The following is a 16619-nucleotide window of genomic DNA, read 5'->3' as shown; positions in this document are numbered from 1 at the left end:
TGTGTGAGCCCAGCAGTGCAGAATCATTTTTTAATGATAGTATTAAAATAATATATTTTACAACACAGGATTTGTGAAAGATAAAGTAGGTAAAGGTCCTGTTTGATGTCTTTTTTGAAACTTTGCTTCTTTATTCAACTTTCTTTTCAGCTGTCCAACACCTGGGTGTGATGGCAGTGGTCATATAACCGGAAATTATGCGTCCCATCGCAGGTATTCTTTAATGATATCTTCATGTGCAGTCATCCCTTTGTTCTAATAATGATTTGGTCACTCAATCCATGGCTGTCTGTGGGACGCTGCTTTGCGCAAATGGTTACCACGTTTCACCCACAAAATATACAGTCAATTCACTTTGCAGTATATTCTGTGAAGTGCTTTGAGACGTTTGAATGGCACGTTAAGGCGCTATATCAAATGCAAGGATTGTTATAATTATTCTATTCAGCGCAATGAGAATTTGGTAATTTGACGTACTTTCTCCCATTGCAAAAAATGCAATTGATCCAATTCTCCCGGTTCTTTATTTCAGCCTTTCTGGTTGTCCTCTGGCAGACAAGAGTTTAAGAAACCTCATGGCTGCCCACTCCTCGGAACTCAAGTACGTTTCCTTTTTTACGGTCTGCATTTTCATCCACATCACATCACTCCTTTTCATTTGGGTTTTTCCAGTGGTTTGATATTTCGATGGTTTTCCATTTTGCAATAGAATTTTTTTTAAGTAGAATCGTTTTGCAGCAAACTGGCATTGCCGCTGTGTTTATTTGTACATGATGTGCATTCCAAACCACCTGCCTAACTGCAGAGCTGATATAAGTAATTAATACCAAGTCCTAATTTGTCTCAGACTTTGTCTTCTATTGACTAAGGCTTTGCTGACTTATAAAACTGCATGTCTCTACAGGTTTTTTCTCCCCCCTCATCAATGGCATTTTCAGCAAAATGTTTGCAGGAATATCGCAGGAAACTGTGTTTTATCAGCAAATCTCAATCAATGAAACCTTAGTCTCATTGACTGAGTCCTGTAGCTTAGTGGTTAGAGTACCCGCCTTGCAAGCGAGAGGACCCGGGTTGGATTCCCAGGCAGGGCGAAACTTTGGGCAAGTTTCCTTCCTCCACACGCCTCTGTTTACCTAGTAGTGAGAAGGAATCCGGTTGTTCGTCGATTGGCGGATCGCATTTCCGGTGGTAATAATCACTTAAAAAAAAATGTGGTCACTTAATCCACGGCTGTTTGTGGGGACGCTGCTGTGCGCAATCGGCTGCCGCGTTTCGCCCACAAAATATACAGTCACTTTACAGTATATTCTGTGAAGCGCTTTGAGACGTCTCGAAGACGTGATGAGGCGCTATATCAACTGCAAGGATTATTATTAGTCAATCCAGGAATAGGCATTCTTGTCATGTGCAAGTCTGGTTATATAAAGCAACTCTTTTTTCAGTCCTGAGTGACTGAATGAGTAAAACAAGGATTCCACTACATATTGCTTAAGTAAGTTTCCTTTCATTTTAAGGTGCCCAACTCCAGGTTGTGATGGGTCTGGTCATGTGACAGGAAATTATTCTTCTCACAGAAGGTGAGCCCAAGTTAAAGTGCTTTAATATCAGATGGATTATATTCCTGGCCAGAGATGTTAATGTAGTATTTAGTTAGTGTGTTGCATTACATAATCTAAACTGTCCTGAACTCAAATTGCACAAAATAAATACAAGGAAAAAGAAATTTAAAAATTGTTCCAATCACTAGAGTTAATAAGGTTTTCTGGTTGATGATTTTCCTTATGAAATTTAAGATCAGTTTTTCTTTGTTTTAAATAAATGTTAATCTGTTCGATCACAGGAGAGTTTTATTTTATTCGTAGGTCATTAATTCTGCCTTTTATTTTATTTTTTAAAAAAATATTATTTGTTAAACTGGGAGCAAGAATTTTAAAAAAAAAGTTTTAATAGTTTGCGAGGAAACATCTCTTCTGCATAGTTTAGGAAGCAAAGACTTAACGCCAACAAAATCCAAGGCCTTGTGCTGTACCCAGATCTTCTCAACTCGCACAAAGCAGCTACAAGTAGTTTTTTTGTGTAAGATGAGCTAGTATCAAAGGCAGTAGTGCTTCTCCATTATGAGTCAGTCCCATTATGGTTGTTTTTGCAGCTTGTCAGGTTGCCCACGTGCAAAGAAAAGTGGACTGAAATTAACACCCACCAAGGATGATAAAGAGGACCCTGAGCTCATGAAGTAAGTTCTGATGGTATCGTTAGCTCTGCTGTTCAGCCGCAGAAGCTAATTCAGTTACGTCTCATAACTTTCTCCCACCAAAAGAGAACTGCTAAACTTCAAACTGCCTACAGACCCTGTAGATAGTTTGAGAATGTTTTTTTTTAATGAATCGCACCTGTTTTAATTGTAGATCACCGAATCACGGTAATTTAATGTTCTGTAGATAATACCGGTGCCACAACCTTTGTTTTTTTTTAAAAAATGATCATTTTTGCTAGGAATGGCCAAGGTACATATAATATTGAATGTCCAGGAAATGTTCATTGATAATGTTCAAGGTAGACTCCAAACTATTGTCTCAAACCATTAACAGATCACTTCAATCTTAGCTGAGCTCAGTACCCCATAGCTTTGTATTGTAAACTCAGGCTTGCAGACTGTAAAGCTATACATGAATCTTTTGTGGATAGATCTATACCTTTTCAAGTGTGTACACCTGAGGTTCGACCATCTCTCATGACCATATCATACCAAAAGACTGTTGGCTTTGTATCACAGTGCTTTGTGTTTTTTTTATAGGTAGGGGGGTAAAAACTCTTAACTTATTTAGCTAAAGAGATTGTCTAGTAAACCTCAGATACAACTTGATGACTTTTCTCTTCCCAAGCCAAGGTTGAGGGTTTGTTTGTTAATAATAATCCTAATAATTCTTGCATTTGATACAGCGCCTTATCACGTATTTGCGACGTCGCAAAGCGCTTCACAGAATATACTGTAAAGTGGATTGACTGTATGTTTTTGTGGGTGAAACCAATTGTGTCCTGATGGATGGTGACTGTTAGTTGCCAGAAACTCGCATCTTTGCTTTAGCCTTTTGAACGTAGACCACAAGTGCAACTCGATTATATTTACAGAAGACGTTATTGCTTATTTTGGTAGATTTTAAGGTGGGTTTCAACACCATGGGGGAGTGGTACAGGTTTGAAAGTTATAGGGATACGTATATAAGCAGTTGCCTGCAGTTTGCTTGTAATGTGTCTGATCAACTCCATGCCAGGCTTAAACATCTCAGAGCATTCGCTACTTACACTACATACACTAGCAAATACTCTGTTTTTAAGTCTGGTCCATTATAGGTAAATTTAATGGAACCAATTTAGCACTAGAAGGGATGTGTACTGTTTCCTTTTTATTACCAAAAAGAGCTAGATTAAGAGCAGTTCAACTATTCCCAATGAGACAGATAAATATATATATGTATATAATAATAATCCTTGCATTTGATATAGCGCCTAATCACATCTTAGAGACATCTCAAAACCCTTCACAGAATATACTGTAAAGTGTAGCGACTGTGTATTTTGTAGGCGAAACTCGATAGCCAATTGCTCACAGCAGTGTCCAACAAACAGTCGTGGATTGAGTGACCAAATTGTTATTATGTTAGAGAAGTTATTACCCCCTGAAAGTGATCTGCCAATCTCGGCATGAAGGTTCTTAAAAGGTCTGGTTCATAATTTATATCAGCCGAGCTAAAACATGGCACCTCCTGACAGGCTTGTTCTCGAGCAATGTGAGTAGCATTTCCCCGCGACTCGCTTTCTGCTGGTACATTATTTCCTCTAAAATACTATTTTCGCTACCTCAGGTATGTGCCTAGTAACTTCGCTCAGGAATTGAGGCAAGCAAAATTAAACCCTAACAATCCTAAAAATAACTCTAACAAGGTTATAGGGATTAGCTAACTCGGAAGCATATGGAATACATTATGCCTATCTTTTCAGACCACCGCCACACGAACTCCAAGGTTCATTCGAGAAACTCTATTCCGGAACATTCCAGCCAAATAATTCTCCCACTGCTTCGGAAAGAACATTTAGTGCAGCAATATATCTGCACCTGTGATGTTGTCTTTTCTCTACTAAACCTTTGTGTTCGTGTCCCATTATCATTGAACTAAAATTACCACTAAGTAAATGCTCAAGTCCAGCATTGAATAATAATAATGCTTGCATTTGATACAGCGCCTTATCACGTCTTCAAGACGTCTCAAAGTGCTTCGCAGGATACACTGTAAAGCGTAGTGACTATATATGCTAGGAAACTGGAGCATTTTGTACCGTTAACTCCTTTAATGATTATGTCATTAAGGTGCGTTCACAAAATACAGTGTGACCAAAAAGTTATGATATCTACCCTATTATCTAAAAATATATCATCATTCCTTTAAAACTTATCAGACATTGTGATGGTATCATGACTTTTCGGTCACCGTGTAAAAATTATCTTTAATTTGGAAACGCGAGGTGTGACAGATCTTATATTTTGACGTCCAGGGAATTAAAATGTTTTCTGGTGCAGTAGAACTTTGTCTTCTGTGCCTAAAGCTATAATGTTGACATGGCAGACATCCCTGTGCCACTGACGTGTACAACATCCCTGCTAAATATAAACCAGAAACAATTGTACTGCCCACACTATCAAACGTCACTACTAAGTACCCAAAAAAGCAACTGCATAACGTTAACCAATGCCAAGATTTGGTCTGATTTTTGTACGTAAATTCTGTTTCAAGAAGCACTCTTTCATGCTTGTTTTTTTGTTGGATGTGTGTCCTCCAAGCATAGGGTGGGAGTTGGAGGATTTTTACTGTCAGTGCAGTTTGTGATCTGTATTATTCCAGTACAGTATTTCTGCTCATTTGGAAATTCATGATCTTGCAAATACTGTACTTTTTTTCTCCCAAAAAAGAACTTTGGTCACTACGCGCAGTTGAATTAATTATTAAATGTACAAATATTGATATTCGTGACTACATTTTCAAAGATAATAATAATTCTTGCATTTGTTATAGCGCCTTATCATGTCTTCAATACGTCTCAAAGCGCTTCACAGAATATACTGTAAAGTGTAGTGACTGTATTTTATTTTGTGGGCGAAACGCATCAGTCAGTTACATACAGCAGTGTCCCACAAACAGTCGTGGATTGAATGACCAAATTATTGTTACGATTTTGAAGAGATTATTACCCCGGAAAGCGATCCACCGATCGACTAACAACCAGGTTCCTAATTACTGTTAGATCTACTGAAAATGCTATCCTCATTGATTAAGCAACAATAAAATCAAAGTATATGGCTAATGTAAGCAGTTTATATGACCAATGAATACAAATATGTAGCCATAGTTACTGCTGCTCCAGTAACAGTGATCGGTTTTAGCAAGCAGGAAAAGCACAGGGCTGTGTATTTTATCCAAGCACTTTCAGAGACAGGATGAGATCCAGATTCATGACTAGGCTCGGGCGAAGCAATAATAATCCTTGCATTTGATGAAGCACCTTATCACATCTTCGAGGCGTCTCAAAGCGCTTCACATGATATACTGTAAAGTGAATTGACTGTATATTTTGTGGGCGAAACGCGGCAGCCAATTGTGCACAGCACTTTTTTTTATTTAGTTATTTGAAAGGAACTATTACTCCTGGAAAAGCGGTCCGCCAATCGATTAACAACCGGGTTCCTACTATTTGCTAGGTAAACAGAGGTGTGTGGAGTAAGGAAACTTGTCCAACATTTTGCCCTGCCCGGGAATCAAACCCAGGTCTCTCTCTTGCGAGGCGAGTGCTATAACCACTGAGCTACAGGACTCCACCAGCAATACTGGAATCTAACGGAGGGAATAGAAATTCTCATTTTTTTGCATGTAAATATATGGTCGCTGGTTTTCACAGCAGTTTTGGCTTCATGTGAATAAAATCATACAGCTGTGCTGGCCAACAAAAGAAAAGAATGTTTAGCAGCCATTTTGATAATGGTGTTTTGGACAAGTGACAATGTAGTATAATTATGACAAATGACATTTCAAAAACTGCAGTCACATAAACTAGCCAAAAAAGTACTTGTAAGGGGTTCGGGGGAGGGGGAGGAGAACAATAGTGCTATGTTTTACTCTAATCATTAAACAATACCCACAAATGCAACTGGAATCAGAAAGTGAAGTAGCAGCAAGCAACAAAATTAAATAAAATGAAACATAAGGCTGTCAGTGACTGAGGGGCAGTCTTAGTCCTTGTATGCTGTGCAAGTTACGCTTTGTGGAAAAAAATCTTCAGCCCTAGACGCAGTGTTTATTTAAAAAAAAGTTAGCAATAATTAACAGCAGTGAGACACTCTTGGATTCCACACAATACTCCACACTGTCAGAGTATTTCAGTTGCAAAAAAAAGAATTGCTGGGCTCCCGTCAAAATTAAAGCTGAATTTCTCTCTACTTCGGGCTAGCGAGATGCTCAGTGTTACCCCTCTCTCAGCATTAACAGTTCAAGAGACAATATTCAATTGCAGCACTACCCTCTGGCAACCAATCCTGATATTACCACAAATGTTAGGCATAGCCAATATGTACAAAAATGTGCTCTACCAACTTACACAGCACAGTACCGTCCACCGTCAAGTGATGTCACTTTTGTGTAAGTGGAGGAACGTTTTTTTAATGTGATGATGTTTCCTTGCCAAGCTTCTTTAGAAGTCCTTTTGCCGAAATGCCTTTGAAAATGCTCACGATGAAAGAACAGCACTTTCAAGTAATGAACAGTTTCCGTATTGTAATATTTGAATCCACCGCCCTGAGATACATTAGCTAGTTCCAAAAGCAGAGGTTAAAAAGAAGTTTGCTGGAGTAGCTTTCAGCAGCCTTTTTTCCAACTGCACGTATTTTATGTCAGGGGACTGCTGTTTAATTAATCAATTATCCCTGTGCATGCTAAAGGAACCATTTACACCAGATGCTAACTGTAACAAGGTTAGCTTTTGTAATTGTCATTAGAACGCTGTTACATATGCCAGGTTTCCATTCATCCCACCATATTTATAATAAACTACGTGTACCAGTATATTTGGAGTTGTGGAACTCTGAGTGCTTATTTACCTTTTAATATTAATGTACTGAGACTTTATACCTGGAGATTGACTATTCCATTGTACTTGGTAGCAGAAACCATTAACACTGGGTTCACAAGTCCCACTATAAATTCCGTATAAAAAATCCACTTGCTGTGTCATTTCATAATTTCCTAACAGCTCTTGTTTCATGCTACTTCTGAGCCTATACTTGCAAGCCTTGAAAAGCACCGGGTCAAAAGAGACCAACACGTTTCTATCTCGGCATCTAGCTTGGACGAGCAGGAATATTACTGTTCTACCTTTGAGGAAGTACACAGAGTAACTGATCTGATGATTTCAGACACTATCGAAAGAACTTTGAAAATTCTCCCATCAACACGATATGTATTCCTTACCACAACCCACCTTCTTTCACATGATATGTGTTGTTCAAAGTGTAAGGTGTTGCTACAGTGTTATACCTCATGGTGTGGTGCGCTGTAGGTCGAATTCCCATAACGCTGATCTGCAACCTCCCGCCAGGTAGGGGTGTGGGGAGGGAGGAGTGTGTGGAAGAGTTGACCCCAGGGTGTACTCTCATGAATAGCAGCTCATATCTCCGTGGGAGGTTTCCGAGAGGAAAGAGTCAGTTTACCTGCAACCCTTCCGATTCATCATGTTCCATTTCTCCTTTCTACCTTTGTGGGTGGAAAAATTATCATGTTTATACCTTGTGAATTGAAGAGACTGATGAAAATAATTACCTTAAAAAGAAGTGCATGTTACCAGCATAGTCACTGTCTTGTGTTATTATTCATACTGAGGCACAGGAGTTGCTTATATAAATTTGTCAGATATAGTGCAACTGGCTTTATCTACACTTATGTTAGAACAAACTGGGACTTGGTAATATTTCTCTATCAGGATCACAGGCACATTTTAATAATATAATAATCCCTGCATTTGGTATAGTGCCTTATCACGTTGTCGAGACATCTCAAATCGCTGCACAGGATGTACTATAAAGTGGATTGACTGGGTATTTTGTGGACAAACATGGCAGGCAGTTTGCACACAGCAGTGTCCAACAAACAGCCATGGAGCGAGGTACCAATTTTTTTATTTGGGGATTGTTGGCCAGGACACAGGAGAGAGAGAACCTCCCTTCTCTTTTCAAACACTGCCGTGGGATCTTTAACATCCACCTGCGAGGGCAGACTGCACGTTACTGTAAAGAATCTCTTTGGGACGTCCTTTCGACCTGTAAGGCGCTATATAAATAAATGGAAATTTGTGTTGTTTTATTGTTTTGGAATTATACAACAACAACAAATTGAACTTATATAGCGGCCTCCACGCAGGGTATCGTCTCAGAGCACTTAACAATGGCGGAGCCTGACTCCGAGCAGGGGTGATAGGGGAGGTGGCCATAAGCACGGTCGTACAGGAAAGGTTTCAGGCGGGATTTAAGAGAGGGGGGCAAGGTGGAGGGATTGAGGGAGAGTGTCCCAGAGTAGTGGCTGAAAGCGCGACCTCCGATGGTAGGGCGGAGGGTGCGAGGGACGAGCAGGAGGCCGGTGCCAGTCGAGCGGAGGCGCTGGGTGGTGAATTGGGGAGTGAGGAGGTCAGAGAGGTAGGGAAGGGCCAGAGGGCGAATGGATTGAGCATGAGAGTGAGGATCTTGAAGTGGATTATATCTATATGGTTAAAATGATAGAATGAAACGTTGAATAAAACTGTCAATTATTTTGGGTGTTTTCAGAAATGAATGCAATTTGCTAATGCAATTTTTTTTTAAGAATAGGTTTTGCTCTGCGACTCATAAATCAGGTTTCATGTCCAAATGTAATCTTTAGATTGTGTCATCTGTTTGTTACAACATTTTCTCAACAGAAAGTAACAAGTTTATTTCCAGGAAGATAATACTGTTGTCCGATTATTTTTTTTTCCTCTCTCCTGAAATTCACGCGGCAGTCTCGGACTTGCTCCAATCCTCTTTGTCGGGAAAGAATAATAATAATAATCCTTGCATTTGATATAGTGCCTTATCACATCTTCGAGATGTCTCAAAGCGCCTTCGAATAAGTGACAATGGTAGTGAAGAAAAGACACGAAGGGACATGGCGAGGTGACACCAGATGGTGAAGGGAAGCAAAGCGAGGGGACAAGAGAAATTTTCAACAGAGGCGAATATAGAGGGTGTGATTCCACCTGAACTAAATCCATGCCCACCCCCCACACAAAAAAACAGATTAAGTCATCATTTATCTTGTTGCTCAACGTGGGACATTGGTAGCACAGATTAGCTGCCACACTCACCTACTTAACTACAGTCACCACATTGTTCTTTGAAACAACATTGTAGGAACTTTAGATTTGCAGGAGATGCCGGCGAGACCTATTCTGAGTTAATGAGGACAGAATAACCCCCACTTTTATGCCCATTTTTAAAAAAAAAACATTTCCGTATTTGAAATCCACTTTGGATAACAAGCAAAGAGTTTATCTGAGCAAACGGTTTAGCAAGTGGATGTTTAAAAGCAATTCATCGTGTTTGTCTGCACTTTCATGACATTTGAGCTGTGTTTTGAATAAGACTTTTCCCTAACATCGCCTTTGCTGGAACATTGCTCACGTTCGCGCTATTCGGTTTTGAAACAGACATCAGCGCACAGAACGGCGAGTGGAAACAGTATAGCAACTTAGCAAGCCTTTTGTTTTCCTTTAGATGTCCTGTTCCTGGTTGTGATGGGCTTGGACACGTGAGCGGCAAATATGCATCGCATCGTAGTGCATCTGGCTGTCCTTTGGCTGCACGGAGACAAAAGGAAGGGTTCCACAACGGGTCATCTTTCACTTGGAAGCCTGTCAAAGGCGACGGGCCAGCTTGTCCAACACCGGGGTGCGATGGATCAGGTCATGCTAATGGCAGTTTTCTCACACATAGAAGGTACGTGTCACCACCGCTGCAACGTACAGTGAGCTGGACAACATTTAAAGCCACCTTGCCCCGCATGTAATCCGGTTTGATCTGAAAGCATTTGACGATAGGTTGAAAGTATTCGTACCTTGCGAAAGATCGCTGCTAATAAGAAAGTATTTGCCATTTCGTGTTCGATTGTTGTGTCGTTCCAAACGTGTGTTCGCGGGCTATTCGTAGTTGTAACTTTATTTTGTATTTTTTTTTCTCTTTCCCCCCCTCTCCCACCCCCAAAAAAAAATAGTCTTTCTGGCTGTCCGAGGGCAACCTTAGCCATGAAGAAAGCAAAGTTCTCAGGGGAAGATTTACTGACCACCAAGTTCAGGGCTACTGATGGTAAGAACTGTGGAGAATTTGGGAGTCAACTTGAGTCTTCAATGGAATACTACACTGCGTTTTTGACATTTTTAGATTTTCCGTGTTGTTCTTTTATACTCAAATGATGTTTCCAAGGAAAGAAAATTCTTATTGTCTTGAGTATTACAGATTTTTAAATGCTATATTAAATGAAGGGATTATTTTATTATTATTATTGTAAATGTTGCTAATTTTAACATTAGAGGGTTGGGGCATGTTTACTCATTTCGTGTGATGACGGATCTCAAGAGGCAGATTCTCTGTAGTGATAATGTCCACGTTCATGTGTGGTTTATTGGTTTGTTATTGTTTTAGAGTAAAGTTGGTGTTTTGTTAGTGAATAGAACAGTAGCAGGGAACTCCCCCCTCTCATGAGATAAAGCAAGTGAGGGACTAATCATTTGATTGTGACCAACATAACACAGATGGCACTCTCTAGATTGGCATTGGAATGTTCACAGTCACTGTTTTGAATAAACTTTCTTGTCCTTATTCTCATAGCAATAGAGAATGATGAAGAAATCAAACAACTTGACAAAGAGATCAGCGAGCTGAATGAATCCAATACAGAGATGGAATCCAGTATGGTGAAGCTTCAGTCACAGGTAAACAATGATAAATTTCTAACTCACAAAAGTCCCATTTTAATCCAAACTTTTTTTGGTCCGGATTTTTCAAAAAGATTTTTTAGAACTGCTGAATAAGTAATTTTTTATGTCAAAATGCACAATTATTTGTTTTCGTCAAAGGGACTAGACAGTTGCACTTTACCCACATGACTTGTTGCCTCTGGTTATATTTAAAGCAGCATTTTATTTCCCTCAGTTTCTTTTAAATCCCACTACTTCCAACGGGTGGAATAAATCAGATTACAGAGCATTTAAAGGAACTGATCAAAGATTAGCATTACATTGATGTGTTTATTTCATGAGTGTCAGAAACACTTAATTCATGAATGTCAAAAGCAAACATGGATTAGGGGGTCCCTTAGAATATTGCTATCGCAATAATTGATTAACTGATCACAAATCGTCACTTCATTTAGAAAAGGTTGTTTGGAAACCATTCTTCCTTCCGTAATGACAAGAGTTCAGAATCCATTATAAATGGTGTTTCTCTGTGTCAGCATTTTGACGAATGCTCAACACTGAGAGATGTGTTTATCATGCTCCGCCCTGCCCTGGAGTAATGACAATTCAGTTTGCGTTAGGAAACGACAACTATATTTTGTGATTTCTTTAATGGAGTTTCTCAATTAAGAAATCATGTCTCATTCCCTTTTCAAAGCAGGGTTCCCTCGGGTCAGCATGACCTATGTTGTGTTACTGGAAGTAGCCCCAATTTATGTTTTATTAATTGAGAAATCCCATTAAGAAATGCCCTGAATTGGCCCCAGTGCGTATTATTTGAAGAACATCTAAGGTCTGGAATGCACGGCCTGAAAGAGCTGGTGGAAACAAATGCAATAACAACTTTCAAAAGGGAATTGGATTGGTCCTTGAAAAGGAAAAAAAAAACTTGAAAGGATGAGGGGAGAGAGCGGGGTAGTGGGACTGATTAGACAGCTCTTCCAAAGAGCCAGCACAGGCACGATGGGCCGAATGGCCTTCTTTGCTGTAATATTCTATGATACTATGTTAGTATTTTGATTGGTGTGCAATACAAGTAGGGACTTTGAATTTAACAGCAATAGGCACATAACAAAACATGTCAGTTTATGGTACTATGGCTGTAAATTAGACTTAGTGATAAGTTACTTTCCTAGTGTTTTCTGAGCCATGAACTAATATGCGTCACTAATATACTTCAGATTTCCAGCATGGAGAAAAATTTAAGAACCATTGAAGATGAGAACAAAGTGATCGAAGAGCAAAATGAAGCATTATTCAAAGAGCTCGCTGGCTTGAGTCAGGCCCTGATTCGTAGCCTTGCTGACATTAAACTCCCTCAATTGGTAAGACAGCTTTATCTCTATTAATTCTGATATATCTACTTTGAGAATATGCCAAAGAGACAAGTACTTTCCTCAAAGTATTTTGTCTTCCTGAAGCTCTCAGTGTGCCGGGTCATTAACTGCATTGCTAAATCCTGTGTCTGTTCACATTCAACAAATATTAAATTTGTTTGGGTTAGAAAACAGTGTGTCAGCATTGCATGGTTTGTGCACAAAAAATATGATGAATTATTTTGAACCGTGCAACTAAGATGCTTTGCTCTCAAACGTAAACAATTATTCTCACCTGTAAATACAATAGAGCTCCTTTTTGACATGTTAATGAAGGCCCATAAATACCCAACAAATGTTACAGCTCATCACAATGACCCACTACTGCATTCACTGTGCAAATGCATTCAAGTCCACTGAGATGCTGCCCTGTGTGGAGGGTGCTATATTATTGCAAGTTGTTGTGTGCGCAGAAAGCAGGCTTGTGGCAAATGCCGGCTGGCCTTATCACGTCAGAAGTGCTTCACGGGAACTACTATGCAGCGGAGTGACTGTGTATTTTGTAGGCAAACCCAGCAGCACAATGGCACACAGCAATTATCCCACAAACGATTGACCGATCTCATTTGGGGGGATTGTTGGCCAAGACACCGGGAGAGAGGATATTTCTTTTCGAATACTGCCATGGGATCTTTAACGTCTACCTGAACAGGCAGATGGGAGCTTGGTTAACATCTCATCCAAAGGACGGCCCCTCCGATCAATGCAACACATCCCCCAGCACTGCATTGGAATGTCAGCTTCGTCTATGTGAGTTCAAGTCCCGAAGTAGGATTTGAACCCACAACCTTCTGAAACTGACCTCAAAACAGTAAAGTTTGGTTCTTCAGTCCTCTCTCTGCCTAATTGCCGGGTGTTTAGAACCTGATCTTAGTATTGCATAACAAATGTGTCTTAACATCATTTGTTCATTGCTCCTCTTTGCAGGCTTATTCTTGTACTGTATTAAGTGCTTTGACCTTTCACTTGGCTTCCCCCAATTTTAACAATGGCCATGACTTGTGATAAAATGCCTTTTTTACATCTAAAAAGATTGTTTTATAGAAGAAAATAATATAGAAGTTATATGAATTCTAGAGCGATGTCTTGAAGCATCTGATTTCCTAGCTGGAGTTACTTTGCCACTGTAGTATGTGGAGTTATTCCTTTGTTTAGGAATAATTACGAGTCCTGAAAGAACGCAATATATCGGTGTCACTTGTCAGATAGATAAATTGGCTCTTATTAAGTGTGGCAGCAGTGGAGACATTAATTTGTAACGTTAGGGCGATGATTAAACTCGTTAACTAGTGTAAAAGGAAAATCTTAGTCGCACACCTTTACCCATTTGCAGTCTTGACGTATGTTCAACACAGAGAATTTAATTTGCTTACTTAGCATTATCCTACGATAATAAATGGAACAGAGGTTGGATCTGGTGGATATACAGTGGAGTAACACTAATAATTTTTACTCCACATTCGCTCAGTAATAAGCCCATTGAAAACAAAGAGCCACATGCATTTCATAACTACACGTTTCTAATGCAGGACAGTACCATACCATCTCTTCTCTTGTTCCAGTAATATTGTTCCGAGTTGATGCTGTTGTTGAAGTGGATTATATGTTAGGTCAAAAAATGTTCATTTTGTGGATTTTTTTTAAGCTACATTTGAAAATATTTAGCTGAGCAGGAGCAGTTAGGCCCTGTAGCAAATTGATATGGATGGGAAATTCTACACTTTATGGAAAAGGTTTTTCTTATCCAGTTTTTGTTTCTCAATAATAATCCTAATTCTCAATAATAATCCTTGGATTTGTTATAGCGCCTTATCACATCGTCGAGACGTCTCAAAGCACTTCACAGAATATACTGTAAAGTGTAGTGGCTGTGTATTTGTGGGCGAAACGCATTGTCATTGCAGTTAATGTTAACACATGCCTACTGTTAGAGTTAGTTACCGTATTTACTTGATTGTGAGGTGCGGATGGATTTTGGAGGGGATGGGAGATAAGAAGATACTTTGCTCCTGTTCTAAGGCGTCACTGAATCACGGTGCACCTTTGGGTTGAAGGAACCTTGTAATAAAAATAACTATGCCTTAGGTTTGAGCGAATACAATACAGTGTGTTGTTTCAGATTGTACGGAAATCACTTGTTTGACAGTTTTACTTTCTTTTTGTTGTTCAGCAGGAACCAATCAGTGAACAGAATTTTGATGCCTATGTTAATACGCTAACAGATATGTATAGCAATATGGAATGCTATCAGAACCCAGAAAACAAAGCACTGCTGGAAAGCATCAAACAAGCTGTAAAGGGCATTCAGGTCTAAATAAAAAAAAAGCCTCCCTAATATTATATAGGAACTGTTCGTCAACCCTGTAAATACAATAAATTTGTGATTGATATTGGTTTAGGAATATTTATAGCAATTACGACCATAGGAATTGCACTTGTTTAGAACAAGTAGTCTGTAACCTTATTGTGTAAATTTTAAAATGACGTCTAAAAATGAATCTGAAAAGCAAATATTGTAAACTATTCCGAATTCTGTATGTTGACTCTACCTATTTATTTAATGTTTGCGACCTATTTATTTAACTTTTTTGTTTTTAATCGGGATAAAACAGAGTTTTAAAAAGAAACACAACCACTGGAGCTCATGAGGATAATATGAGGTCACATACTTGAGCTGTTCCAGCGATCTTTTATGAATTGAATTAACACAGTCAAGTTATTTTTGTATTGTATTATTTATTGCTTTATGAATGTGATTTATTCTCTTTTTAAGTGAAGTGAGAATATTTTATAACTGACATGTTTTGATAATAATTTTTTGGGGAAAATGTTTTTGCTTTTGTTAATATTTTTTCCTATTCATGAAAATATTTTTCAGACCTTTGCCACCACTGGAGCGAGATGATGTATTAACTATTATTTATTTGATATTTAAGCAAATTAATTTAAAAAAATGAAGAGTCCTGACTGTAACACTTAAGAGCCATTTTTGTGATTGATGTATATTTATTTTGTAAGTCTCTATGCGTCTGTCATGTGACATTGGATCTGGGAGTCAGCATAGTCCTCAAACTTAAACGTATTGTAGAGGTGACACAGTTAGAAGCCTTTCTGATTTAATAATTCGAATGCTTTCAAATAGCAATGTGATGACAAGGAAATTAATAGGGTACGTTTACAGTCTTTTTAAAAAGCAGCAGGTTTACAGAATTACTTTGTGCTTCAGTTGCATAACTGTCTGCTGGAATACTTATTGCTGCAAATACAAACAAAAATAATTTTGGCAGAAGTCAGTGGGAGTAAAACCACTCTTTATAGGACAGATGGTGCAGAAGATAAGAGCAATTGCAGACTTCTGTACAATGTGACAACAGCCTAACTGTGGTTTAACACATTCCAGGTACTAAAACTGCATCTGAATTTGTTGATGTCTCAGGTCATTCAAAAACTTGAGATCAGGGCATTAGTGGCACTTCTGCCTCACTGAAAGATTTGTAATTTATAAGTGATGTTTGTAAATCAGAAAAAGAAGCTGAACTTTGTTGCAGTGCTACTGAGTATTGTAATTATTTACTGAAATCAGCACTGTCAAAACACTGTTTTAGTGCAATTTCTGTTGTGATTGTGCATCCCAATGTATGTATCTATGTTAAAAGACAAAAATTACTGTTTACTTGTTTAAGTAAAGTACATCTTGTTGTTCCATCTACATAAGTGAAATAAAAGAAAACAGATGAAAAGAAACATTGTGTTGAACCTAATTTCCACAATTAAGAACTCAGCAGAAGGAATATGGAATAAAGGTTTTATTATCCATCAAGAATTTCTGTAAAGTTTAGTGACTATTTGCACAAAGGATATCTGGATAAATAATACTGATAATTCCATTTAATGAGTGTGGTTTTGGTGAATTTGGATGAGGTAGAGAGATACAAATGGACAGGACGACAGGAGAACTCTGCTCTTTCTCAAAGTAGCGCAAGAGATTTTTTTAGCATGTGAGTGGGTATACAAACATATTACAGCGCAAACATTTAATACTGTTCCTCTCTTCCCTAGAGAACATTGACCACATGTGGCACAATTTATTTTCCATGTAGGGGCATGCTGGGTCATGCCATATTCCTATGGAATATTGCTATGTTTCCTAAATAATCTAAGCAGTGTACTGCCACCTTT

At 38.7% G+C, this 16619-nt stretch overlaps 1 protein-coding gene across 1 annotated transcript in view; it reads left to right on the top strand.

Moving 5' to 3' along the window:
- The window catches only part of LOC103186296 (myelin transcription factor 1), a 38958-nt gene extending 22789 nt beyond the window's left edge, over positions 1-16169 (top strand). The window contains exons 15-21 of the mRNA XM_042341962.1: positions 151-213; positions 533-601; positions 9827-10048; positions 10323-10414; positions 10937-11040; positions 12246-12389; positions 14611-16169. Of these exons, the coding sequence (XP_042197896.1) occupies positions 151-213; positions 533-601; positions 9827-10048; positions 10323-10414; positions 10937-11040; positions 12246-12389; positions 14611-14754 (838 nt within the window). The 3' untranslated portion in view covers positions 14755-16169. The remainder of the gene's footprint in view (positions 1-150; positions 214-532; positions 602-9826; positions 10049-10322; positions 10415-10936; positions 11041-12245; positions 12390-14610) is intronic.
- The last annotated feature ends 450 nt before the right edge of the window (positions 16170-16619 follow it).

The sequence above is a fragment of the Callorhinchus milii genome, unplaced genomic scaffold (assembly GCF_018977255.1).
Source record: "Callorhinchus milii isolate IMCB2004 unplaced genomic scaffold, IMCB_Cmil_1.0 Scaffold18, whole genome shotgun sequence".
NCBI lineage: Eukaryota > Metazoa > Chordata > Chondrichthyes > Chimaeriformes > Callorhinchidae > Callorhinchus > Callorhinchus milii.
This window is presented reverse-complemented; position numbering and strand designations above follow the sequence as displayed.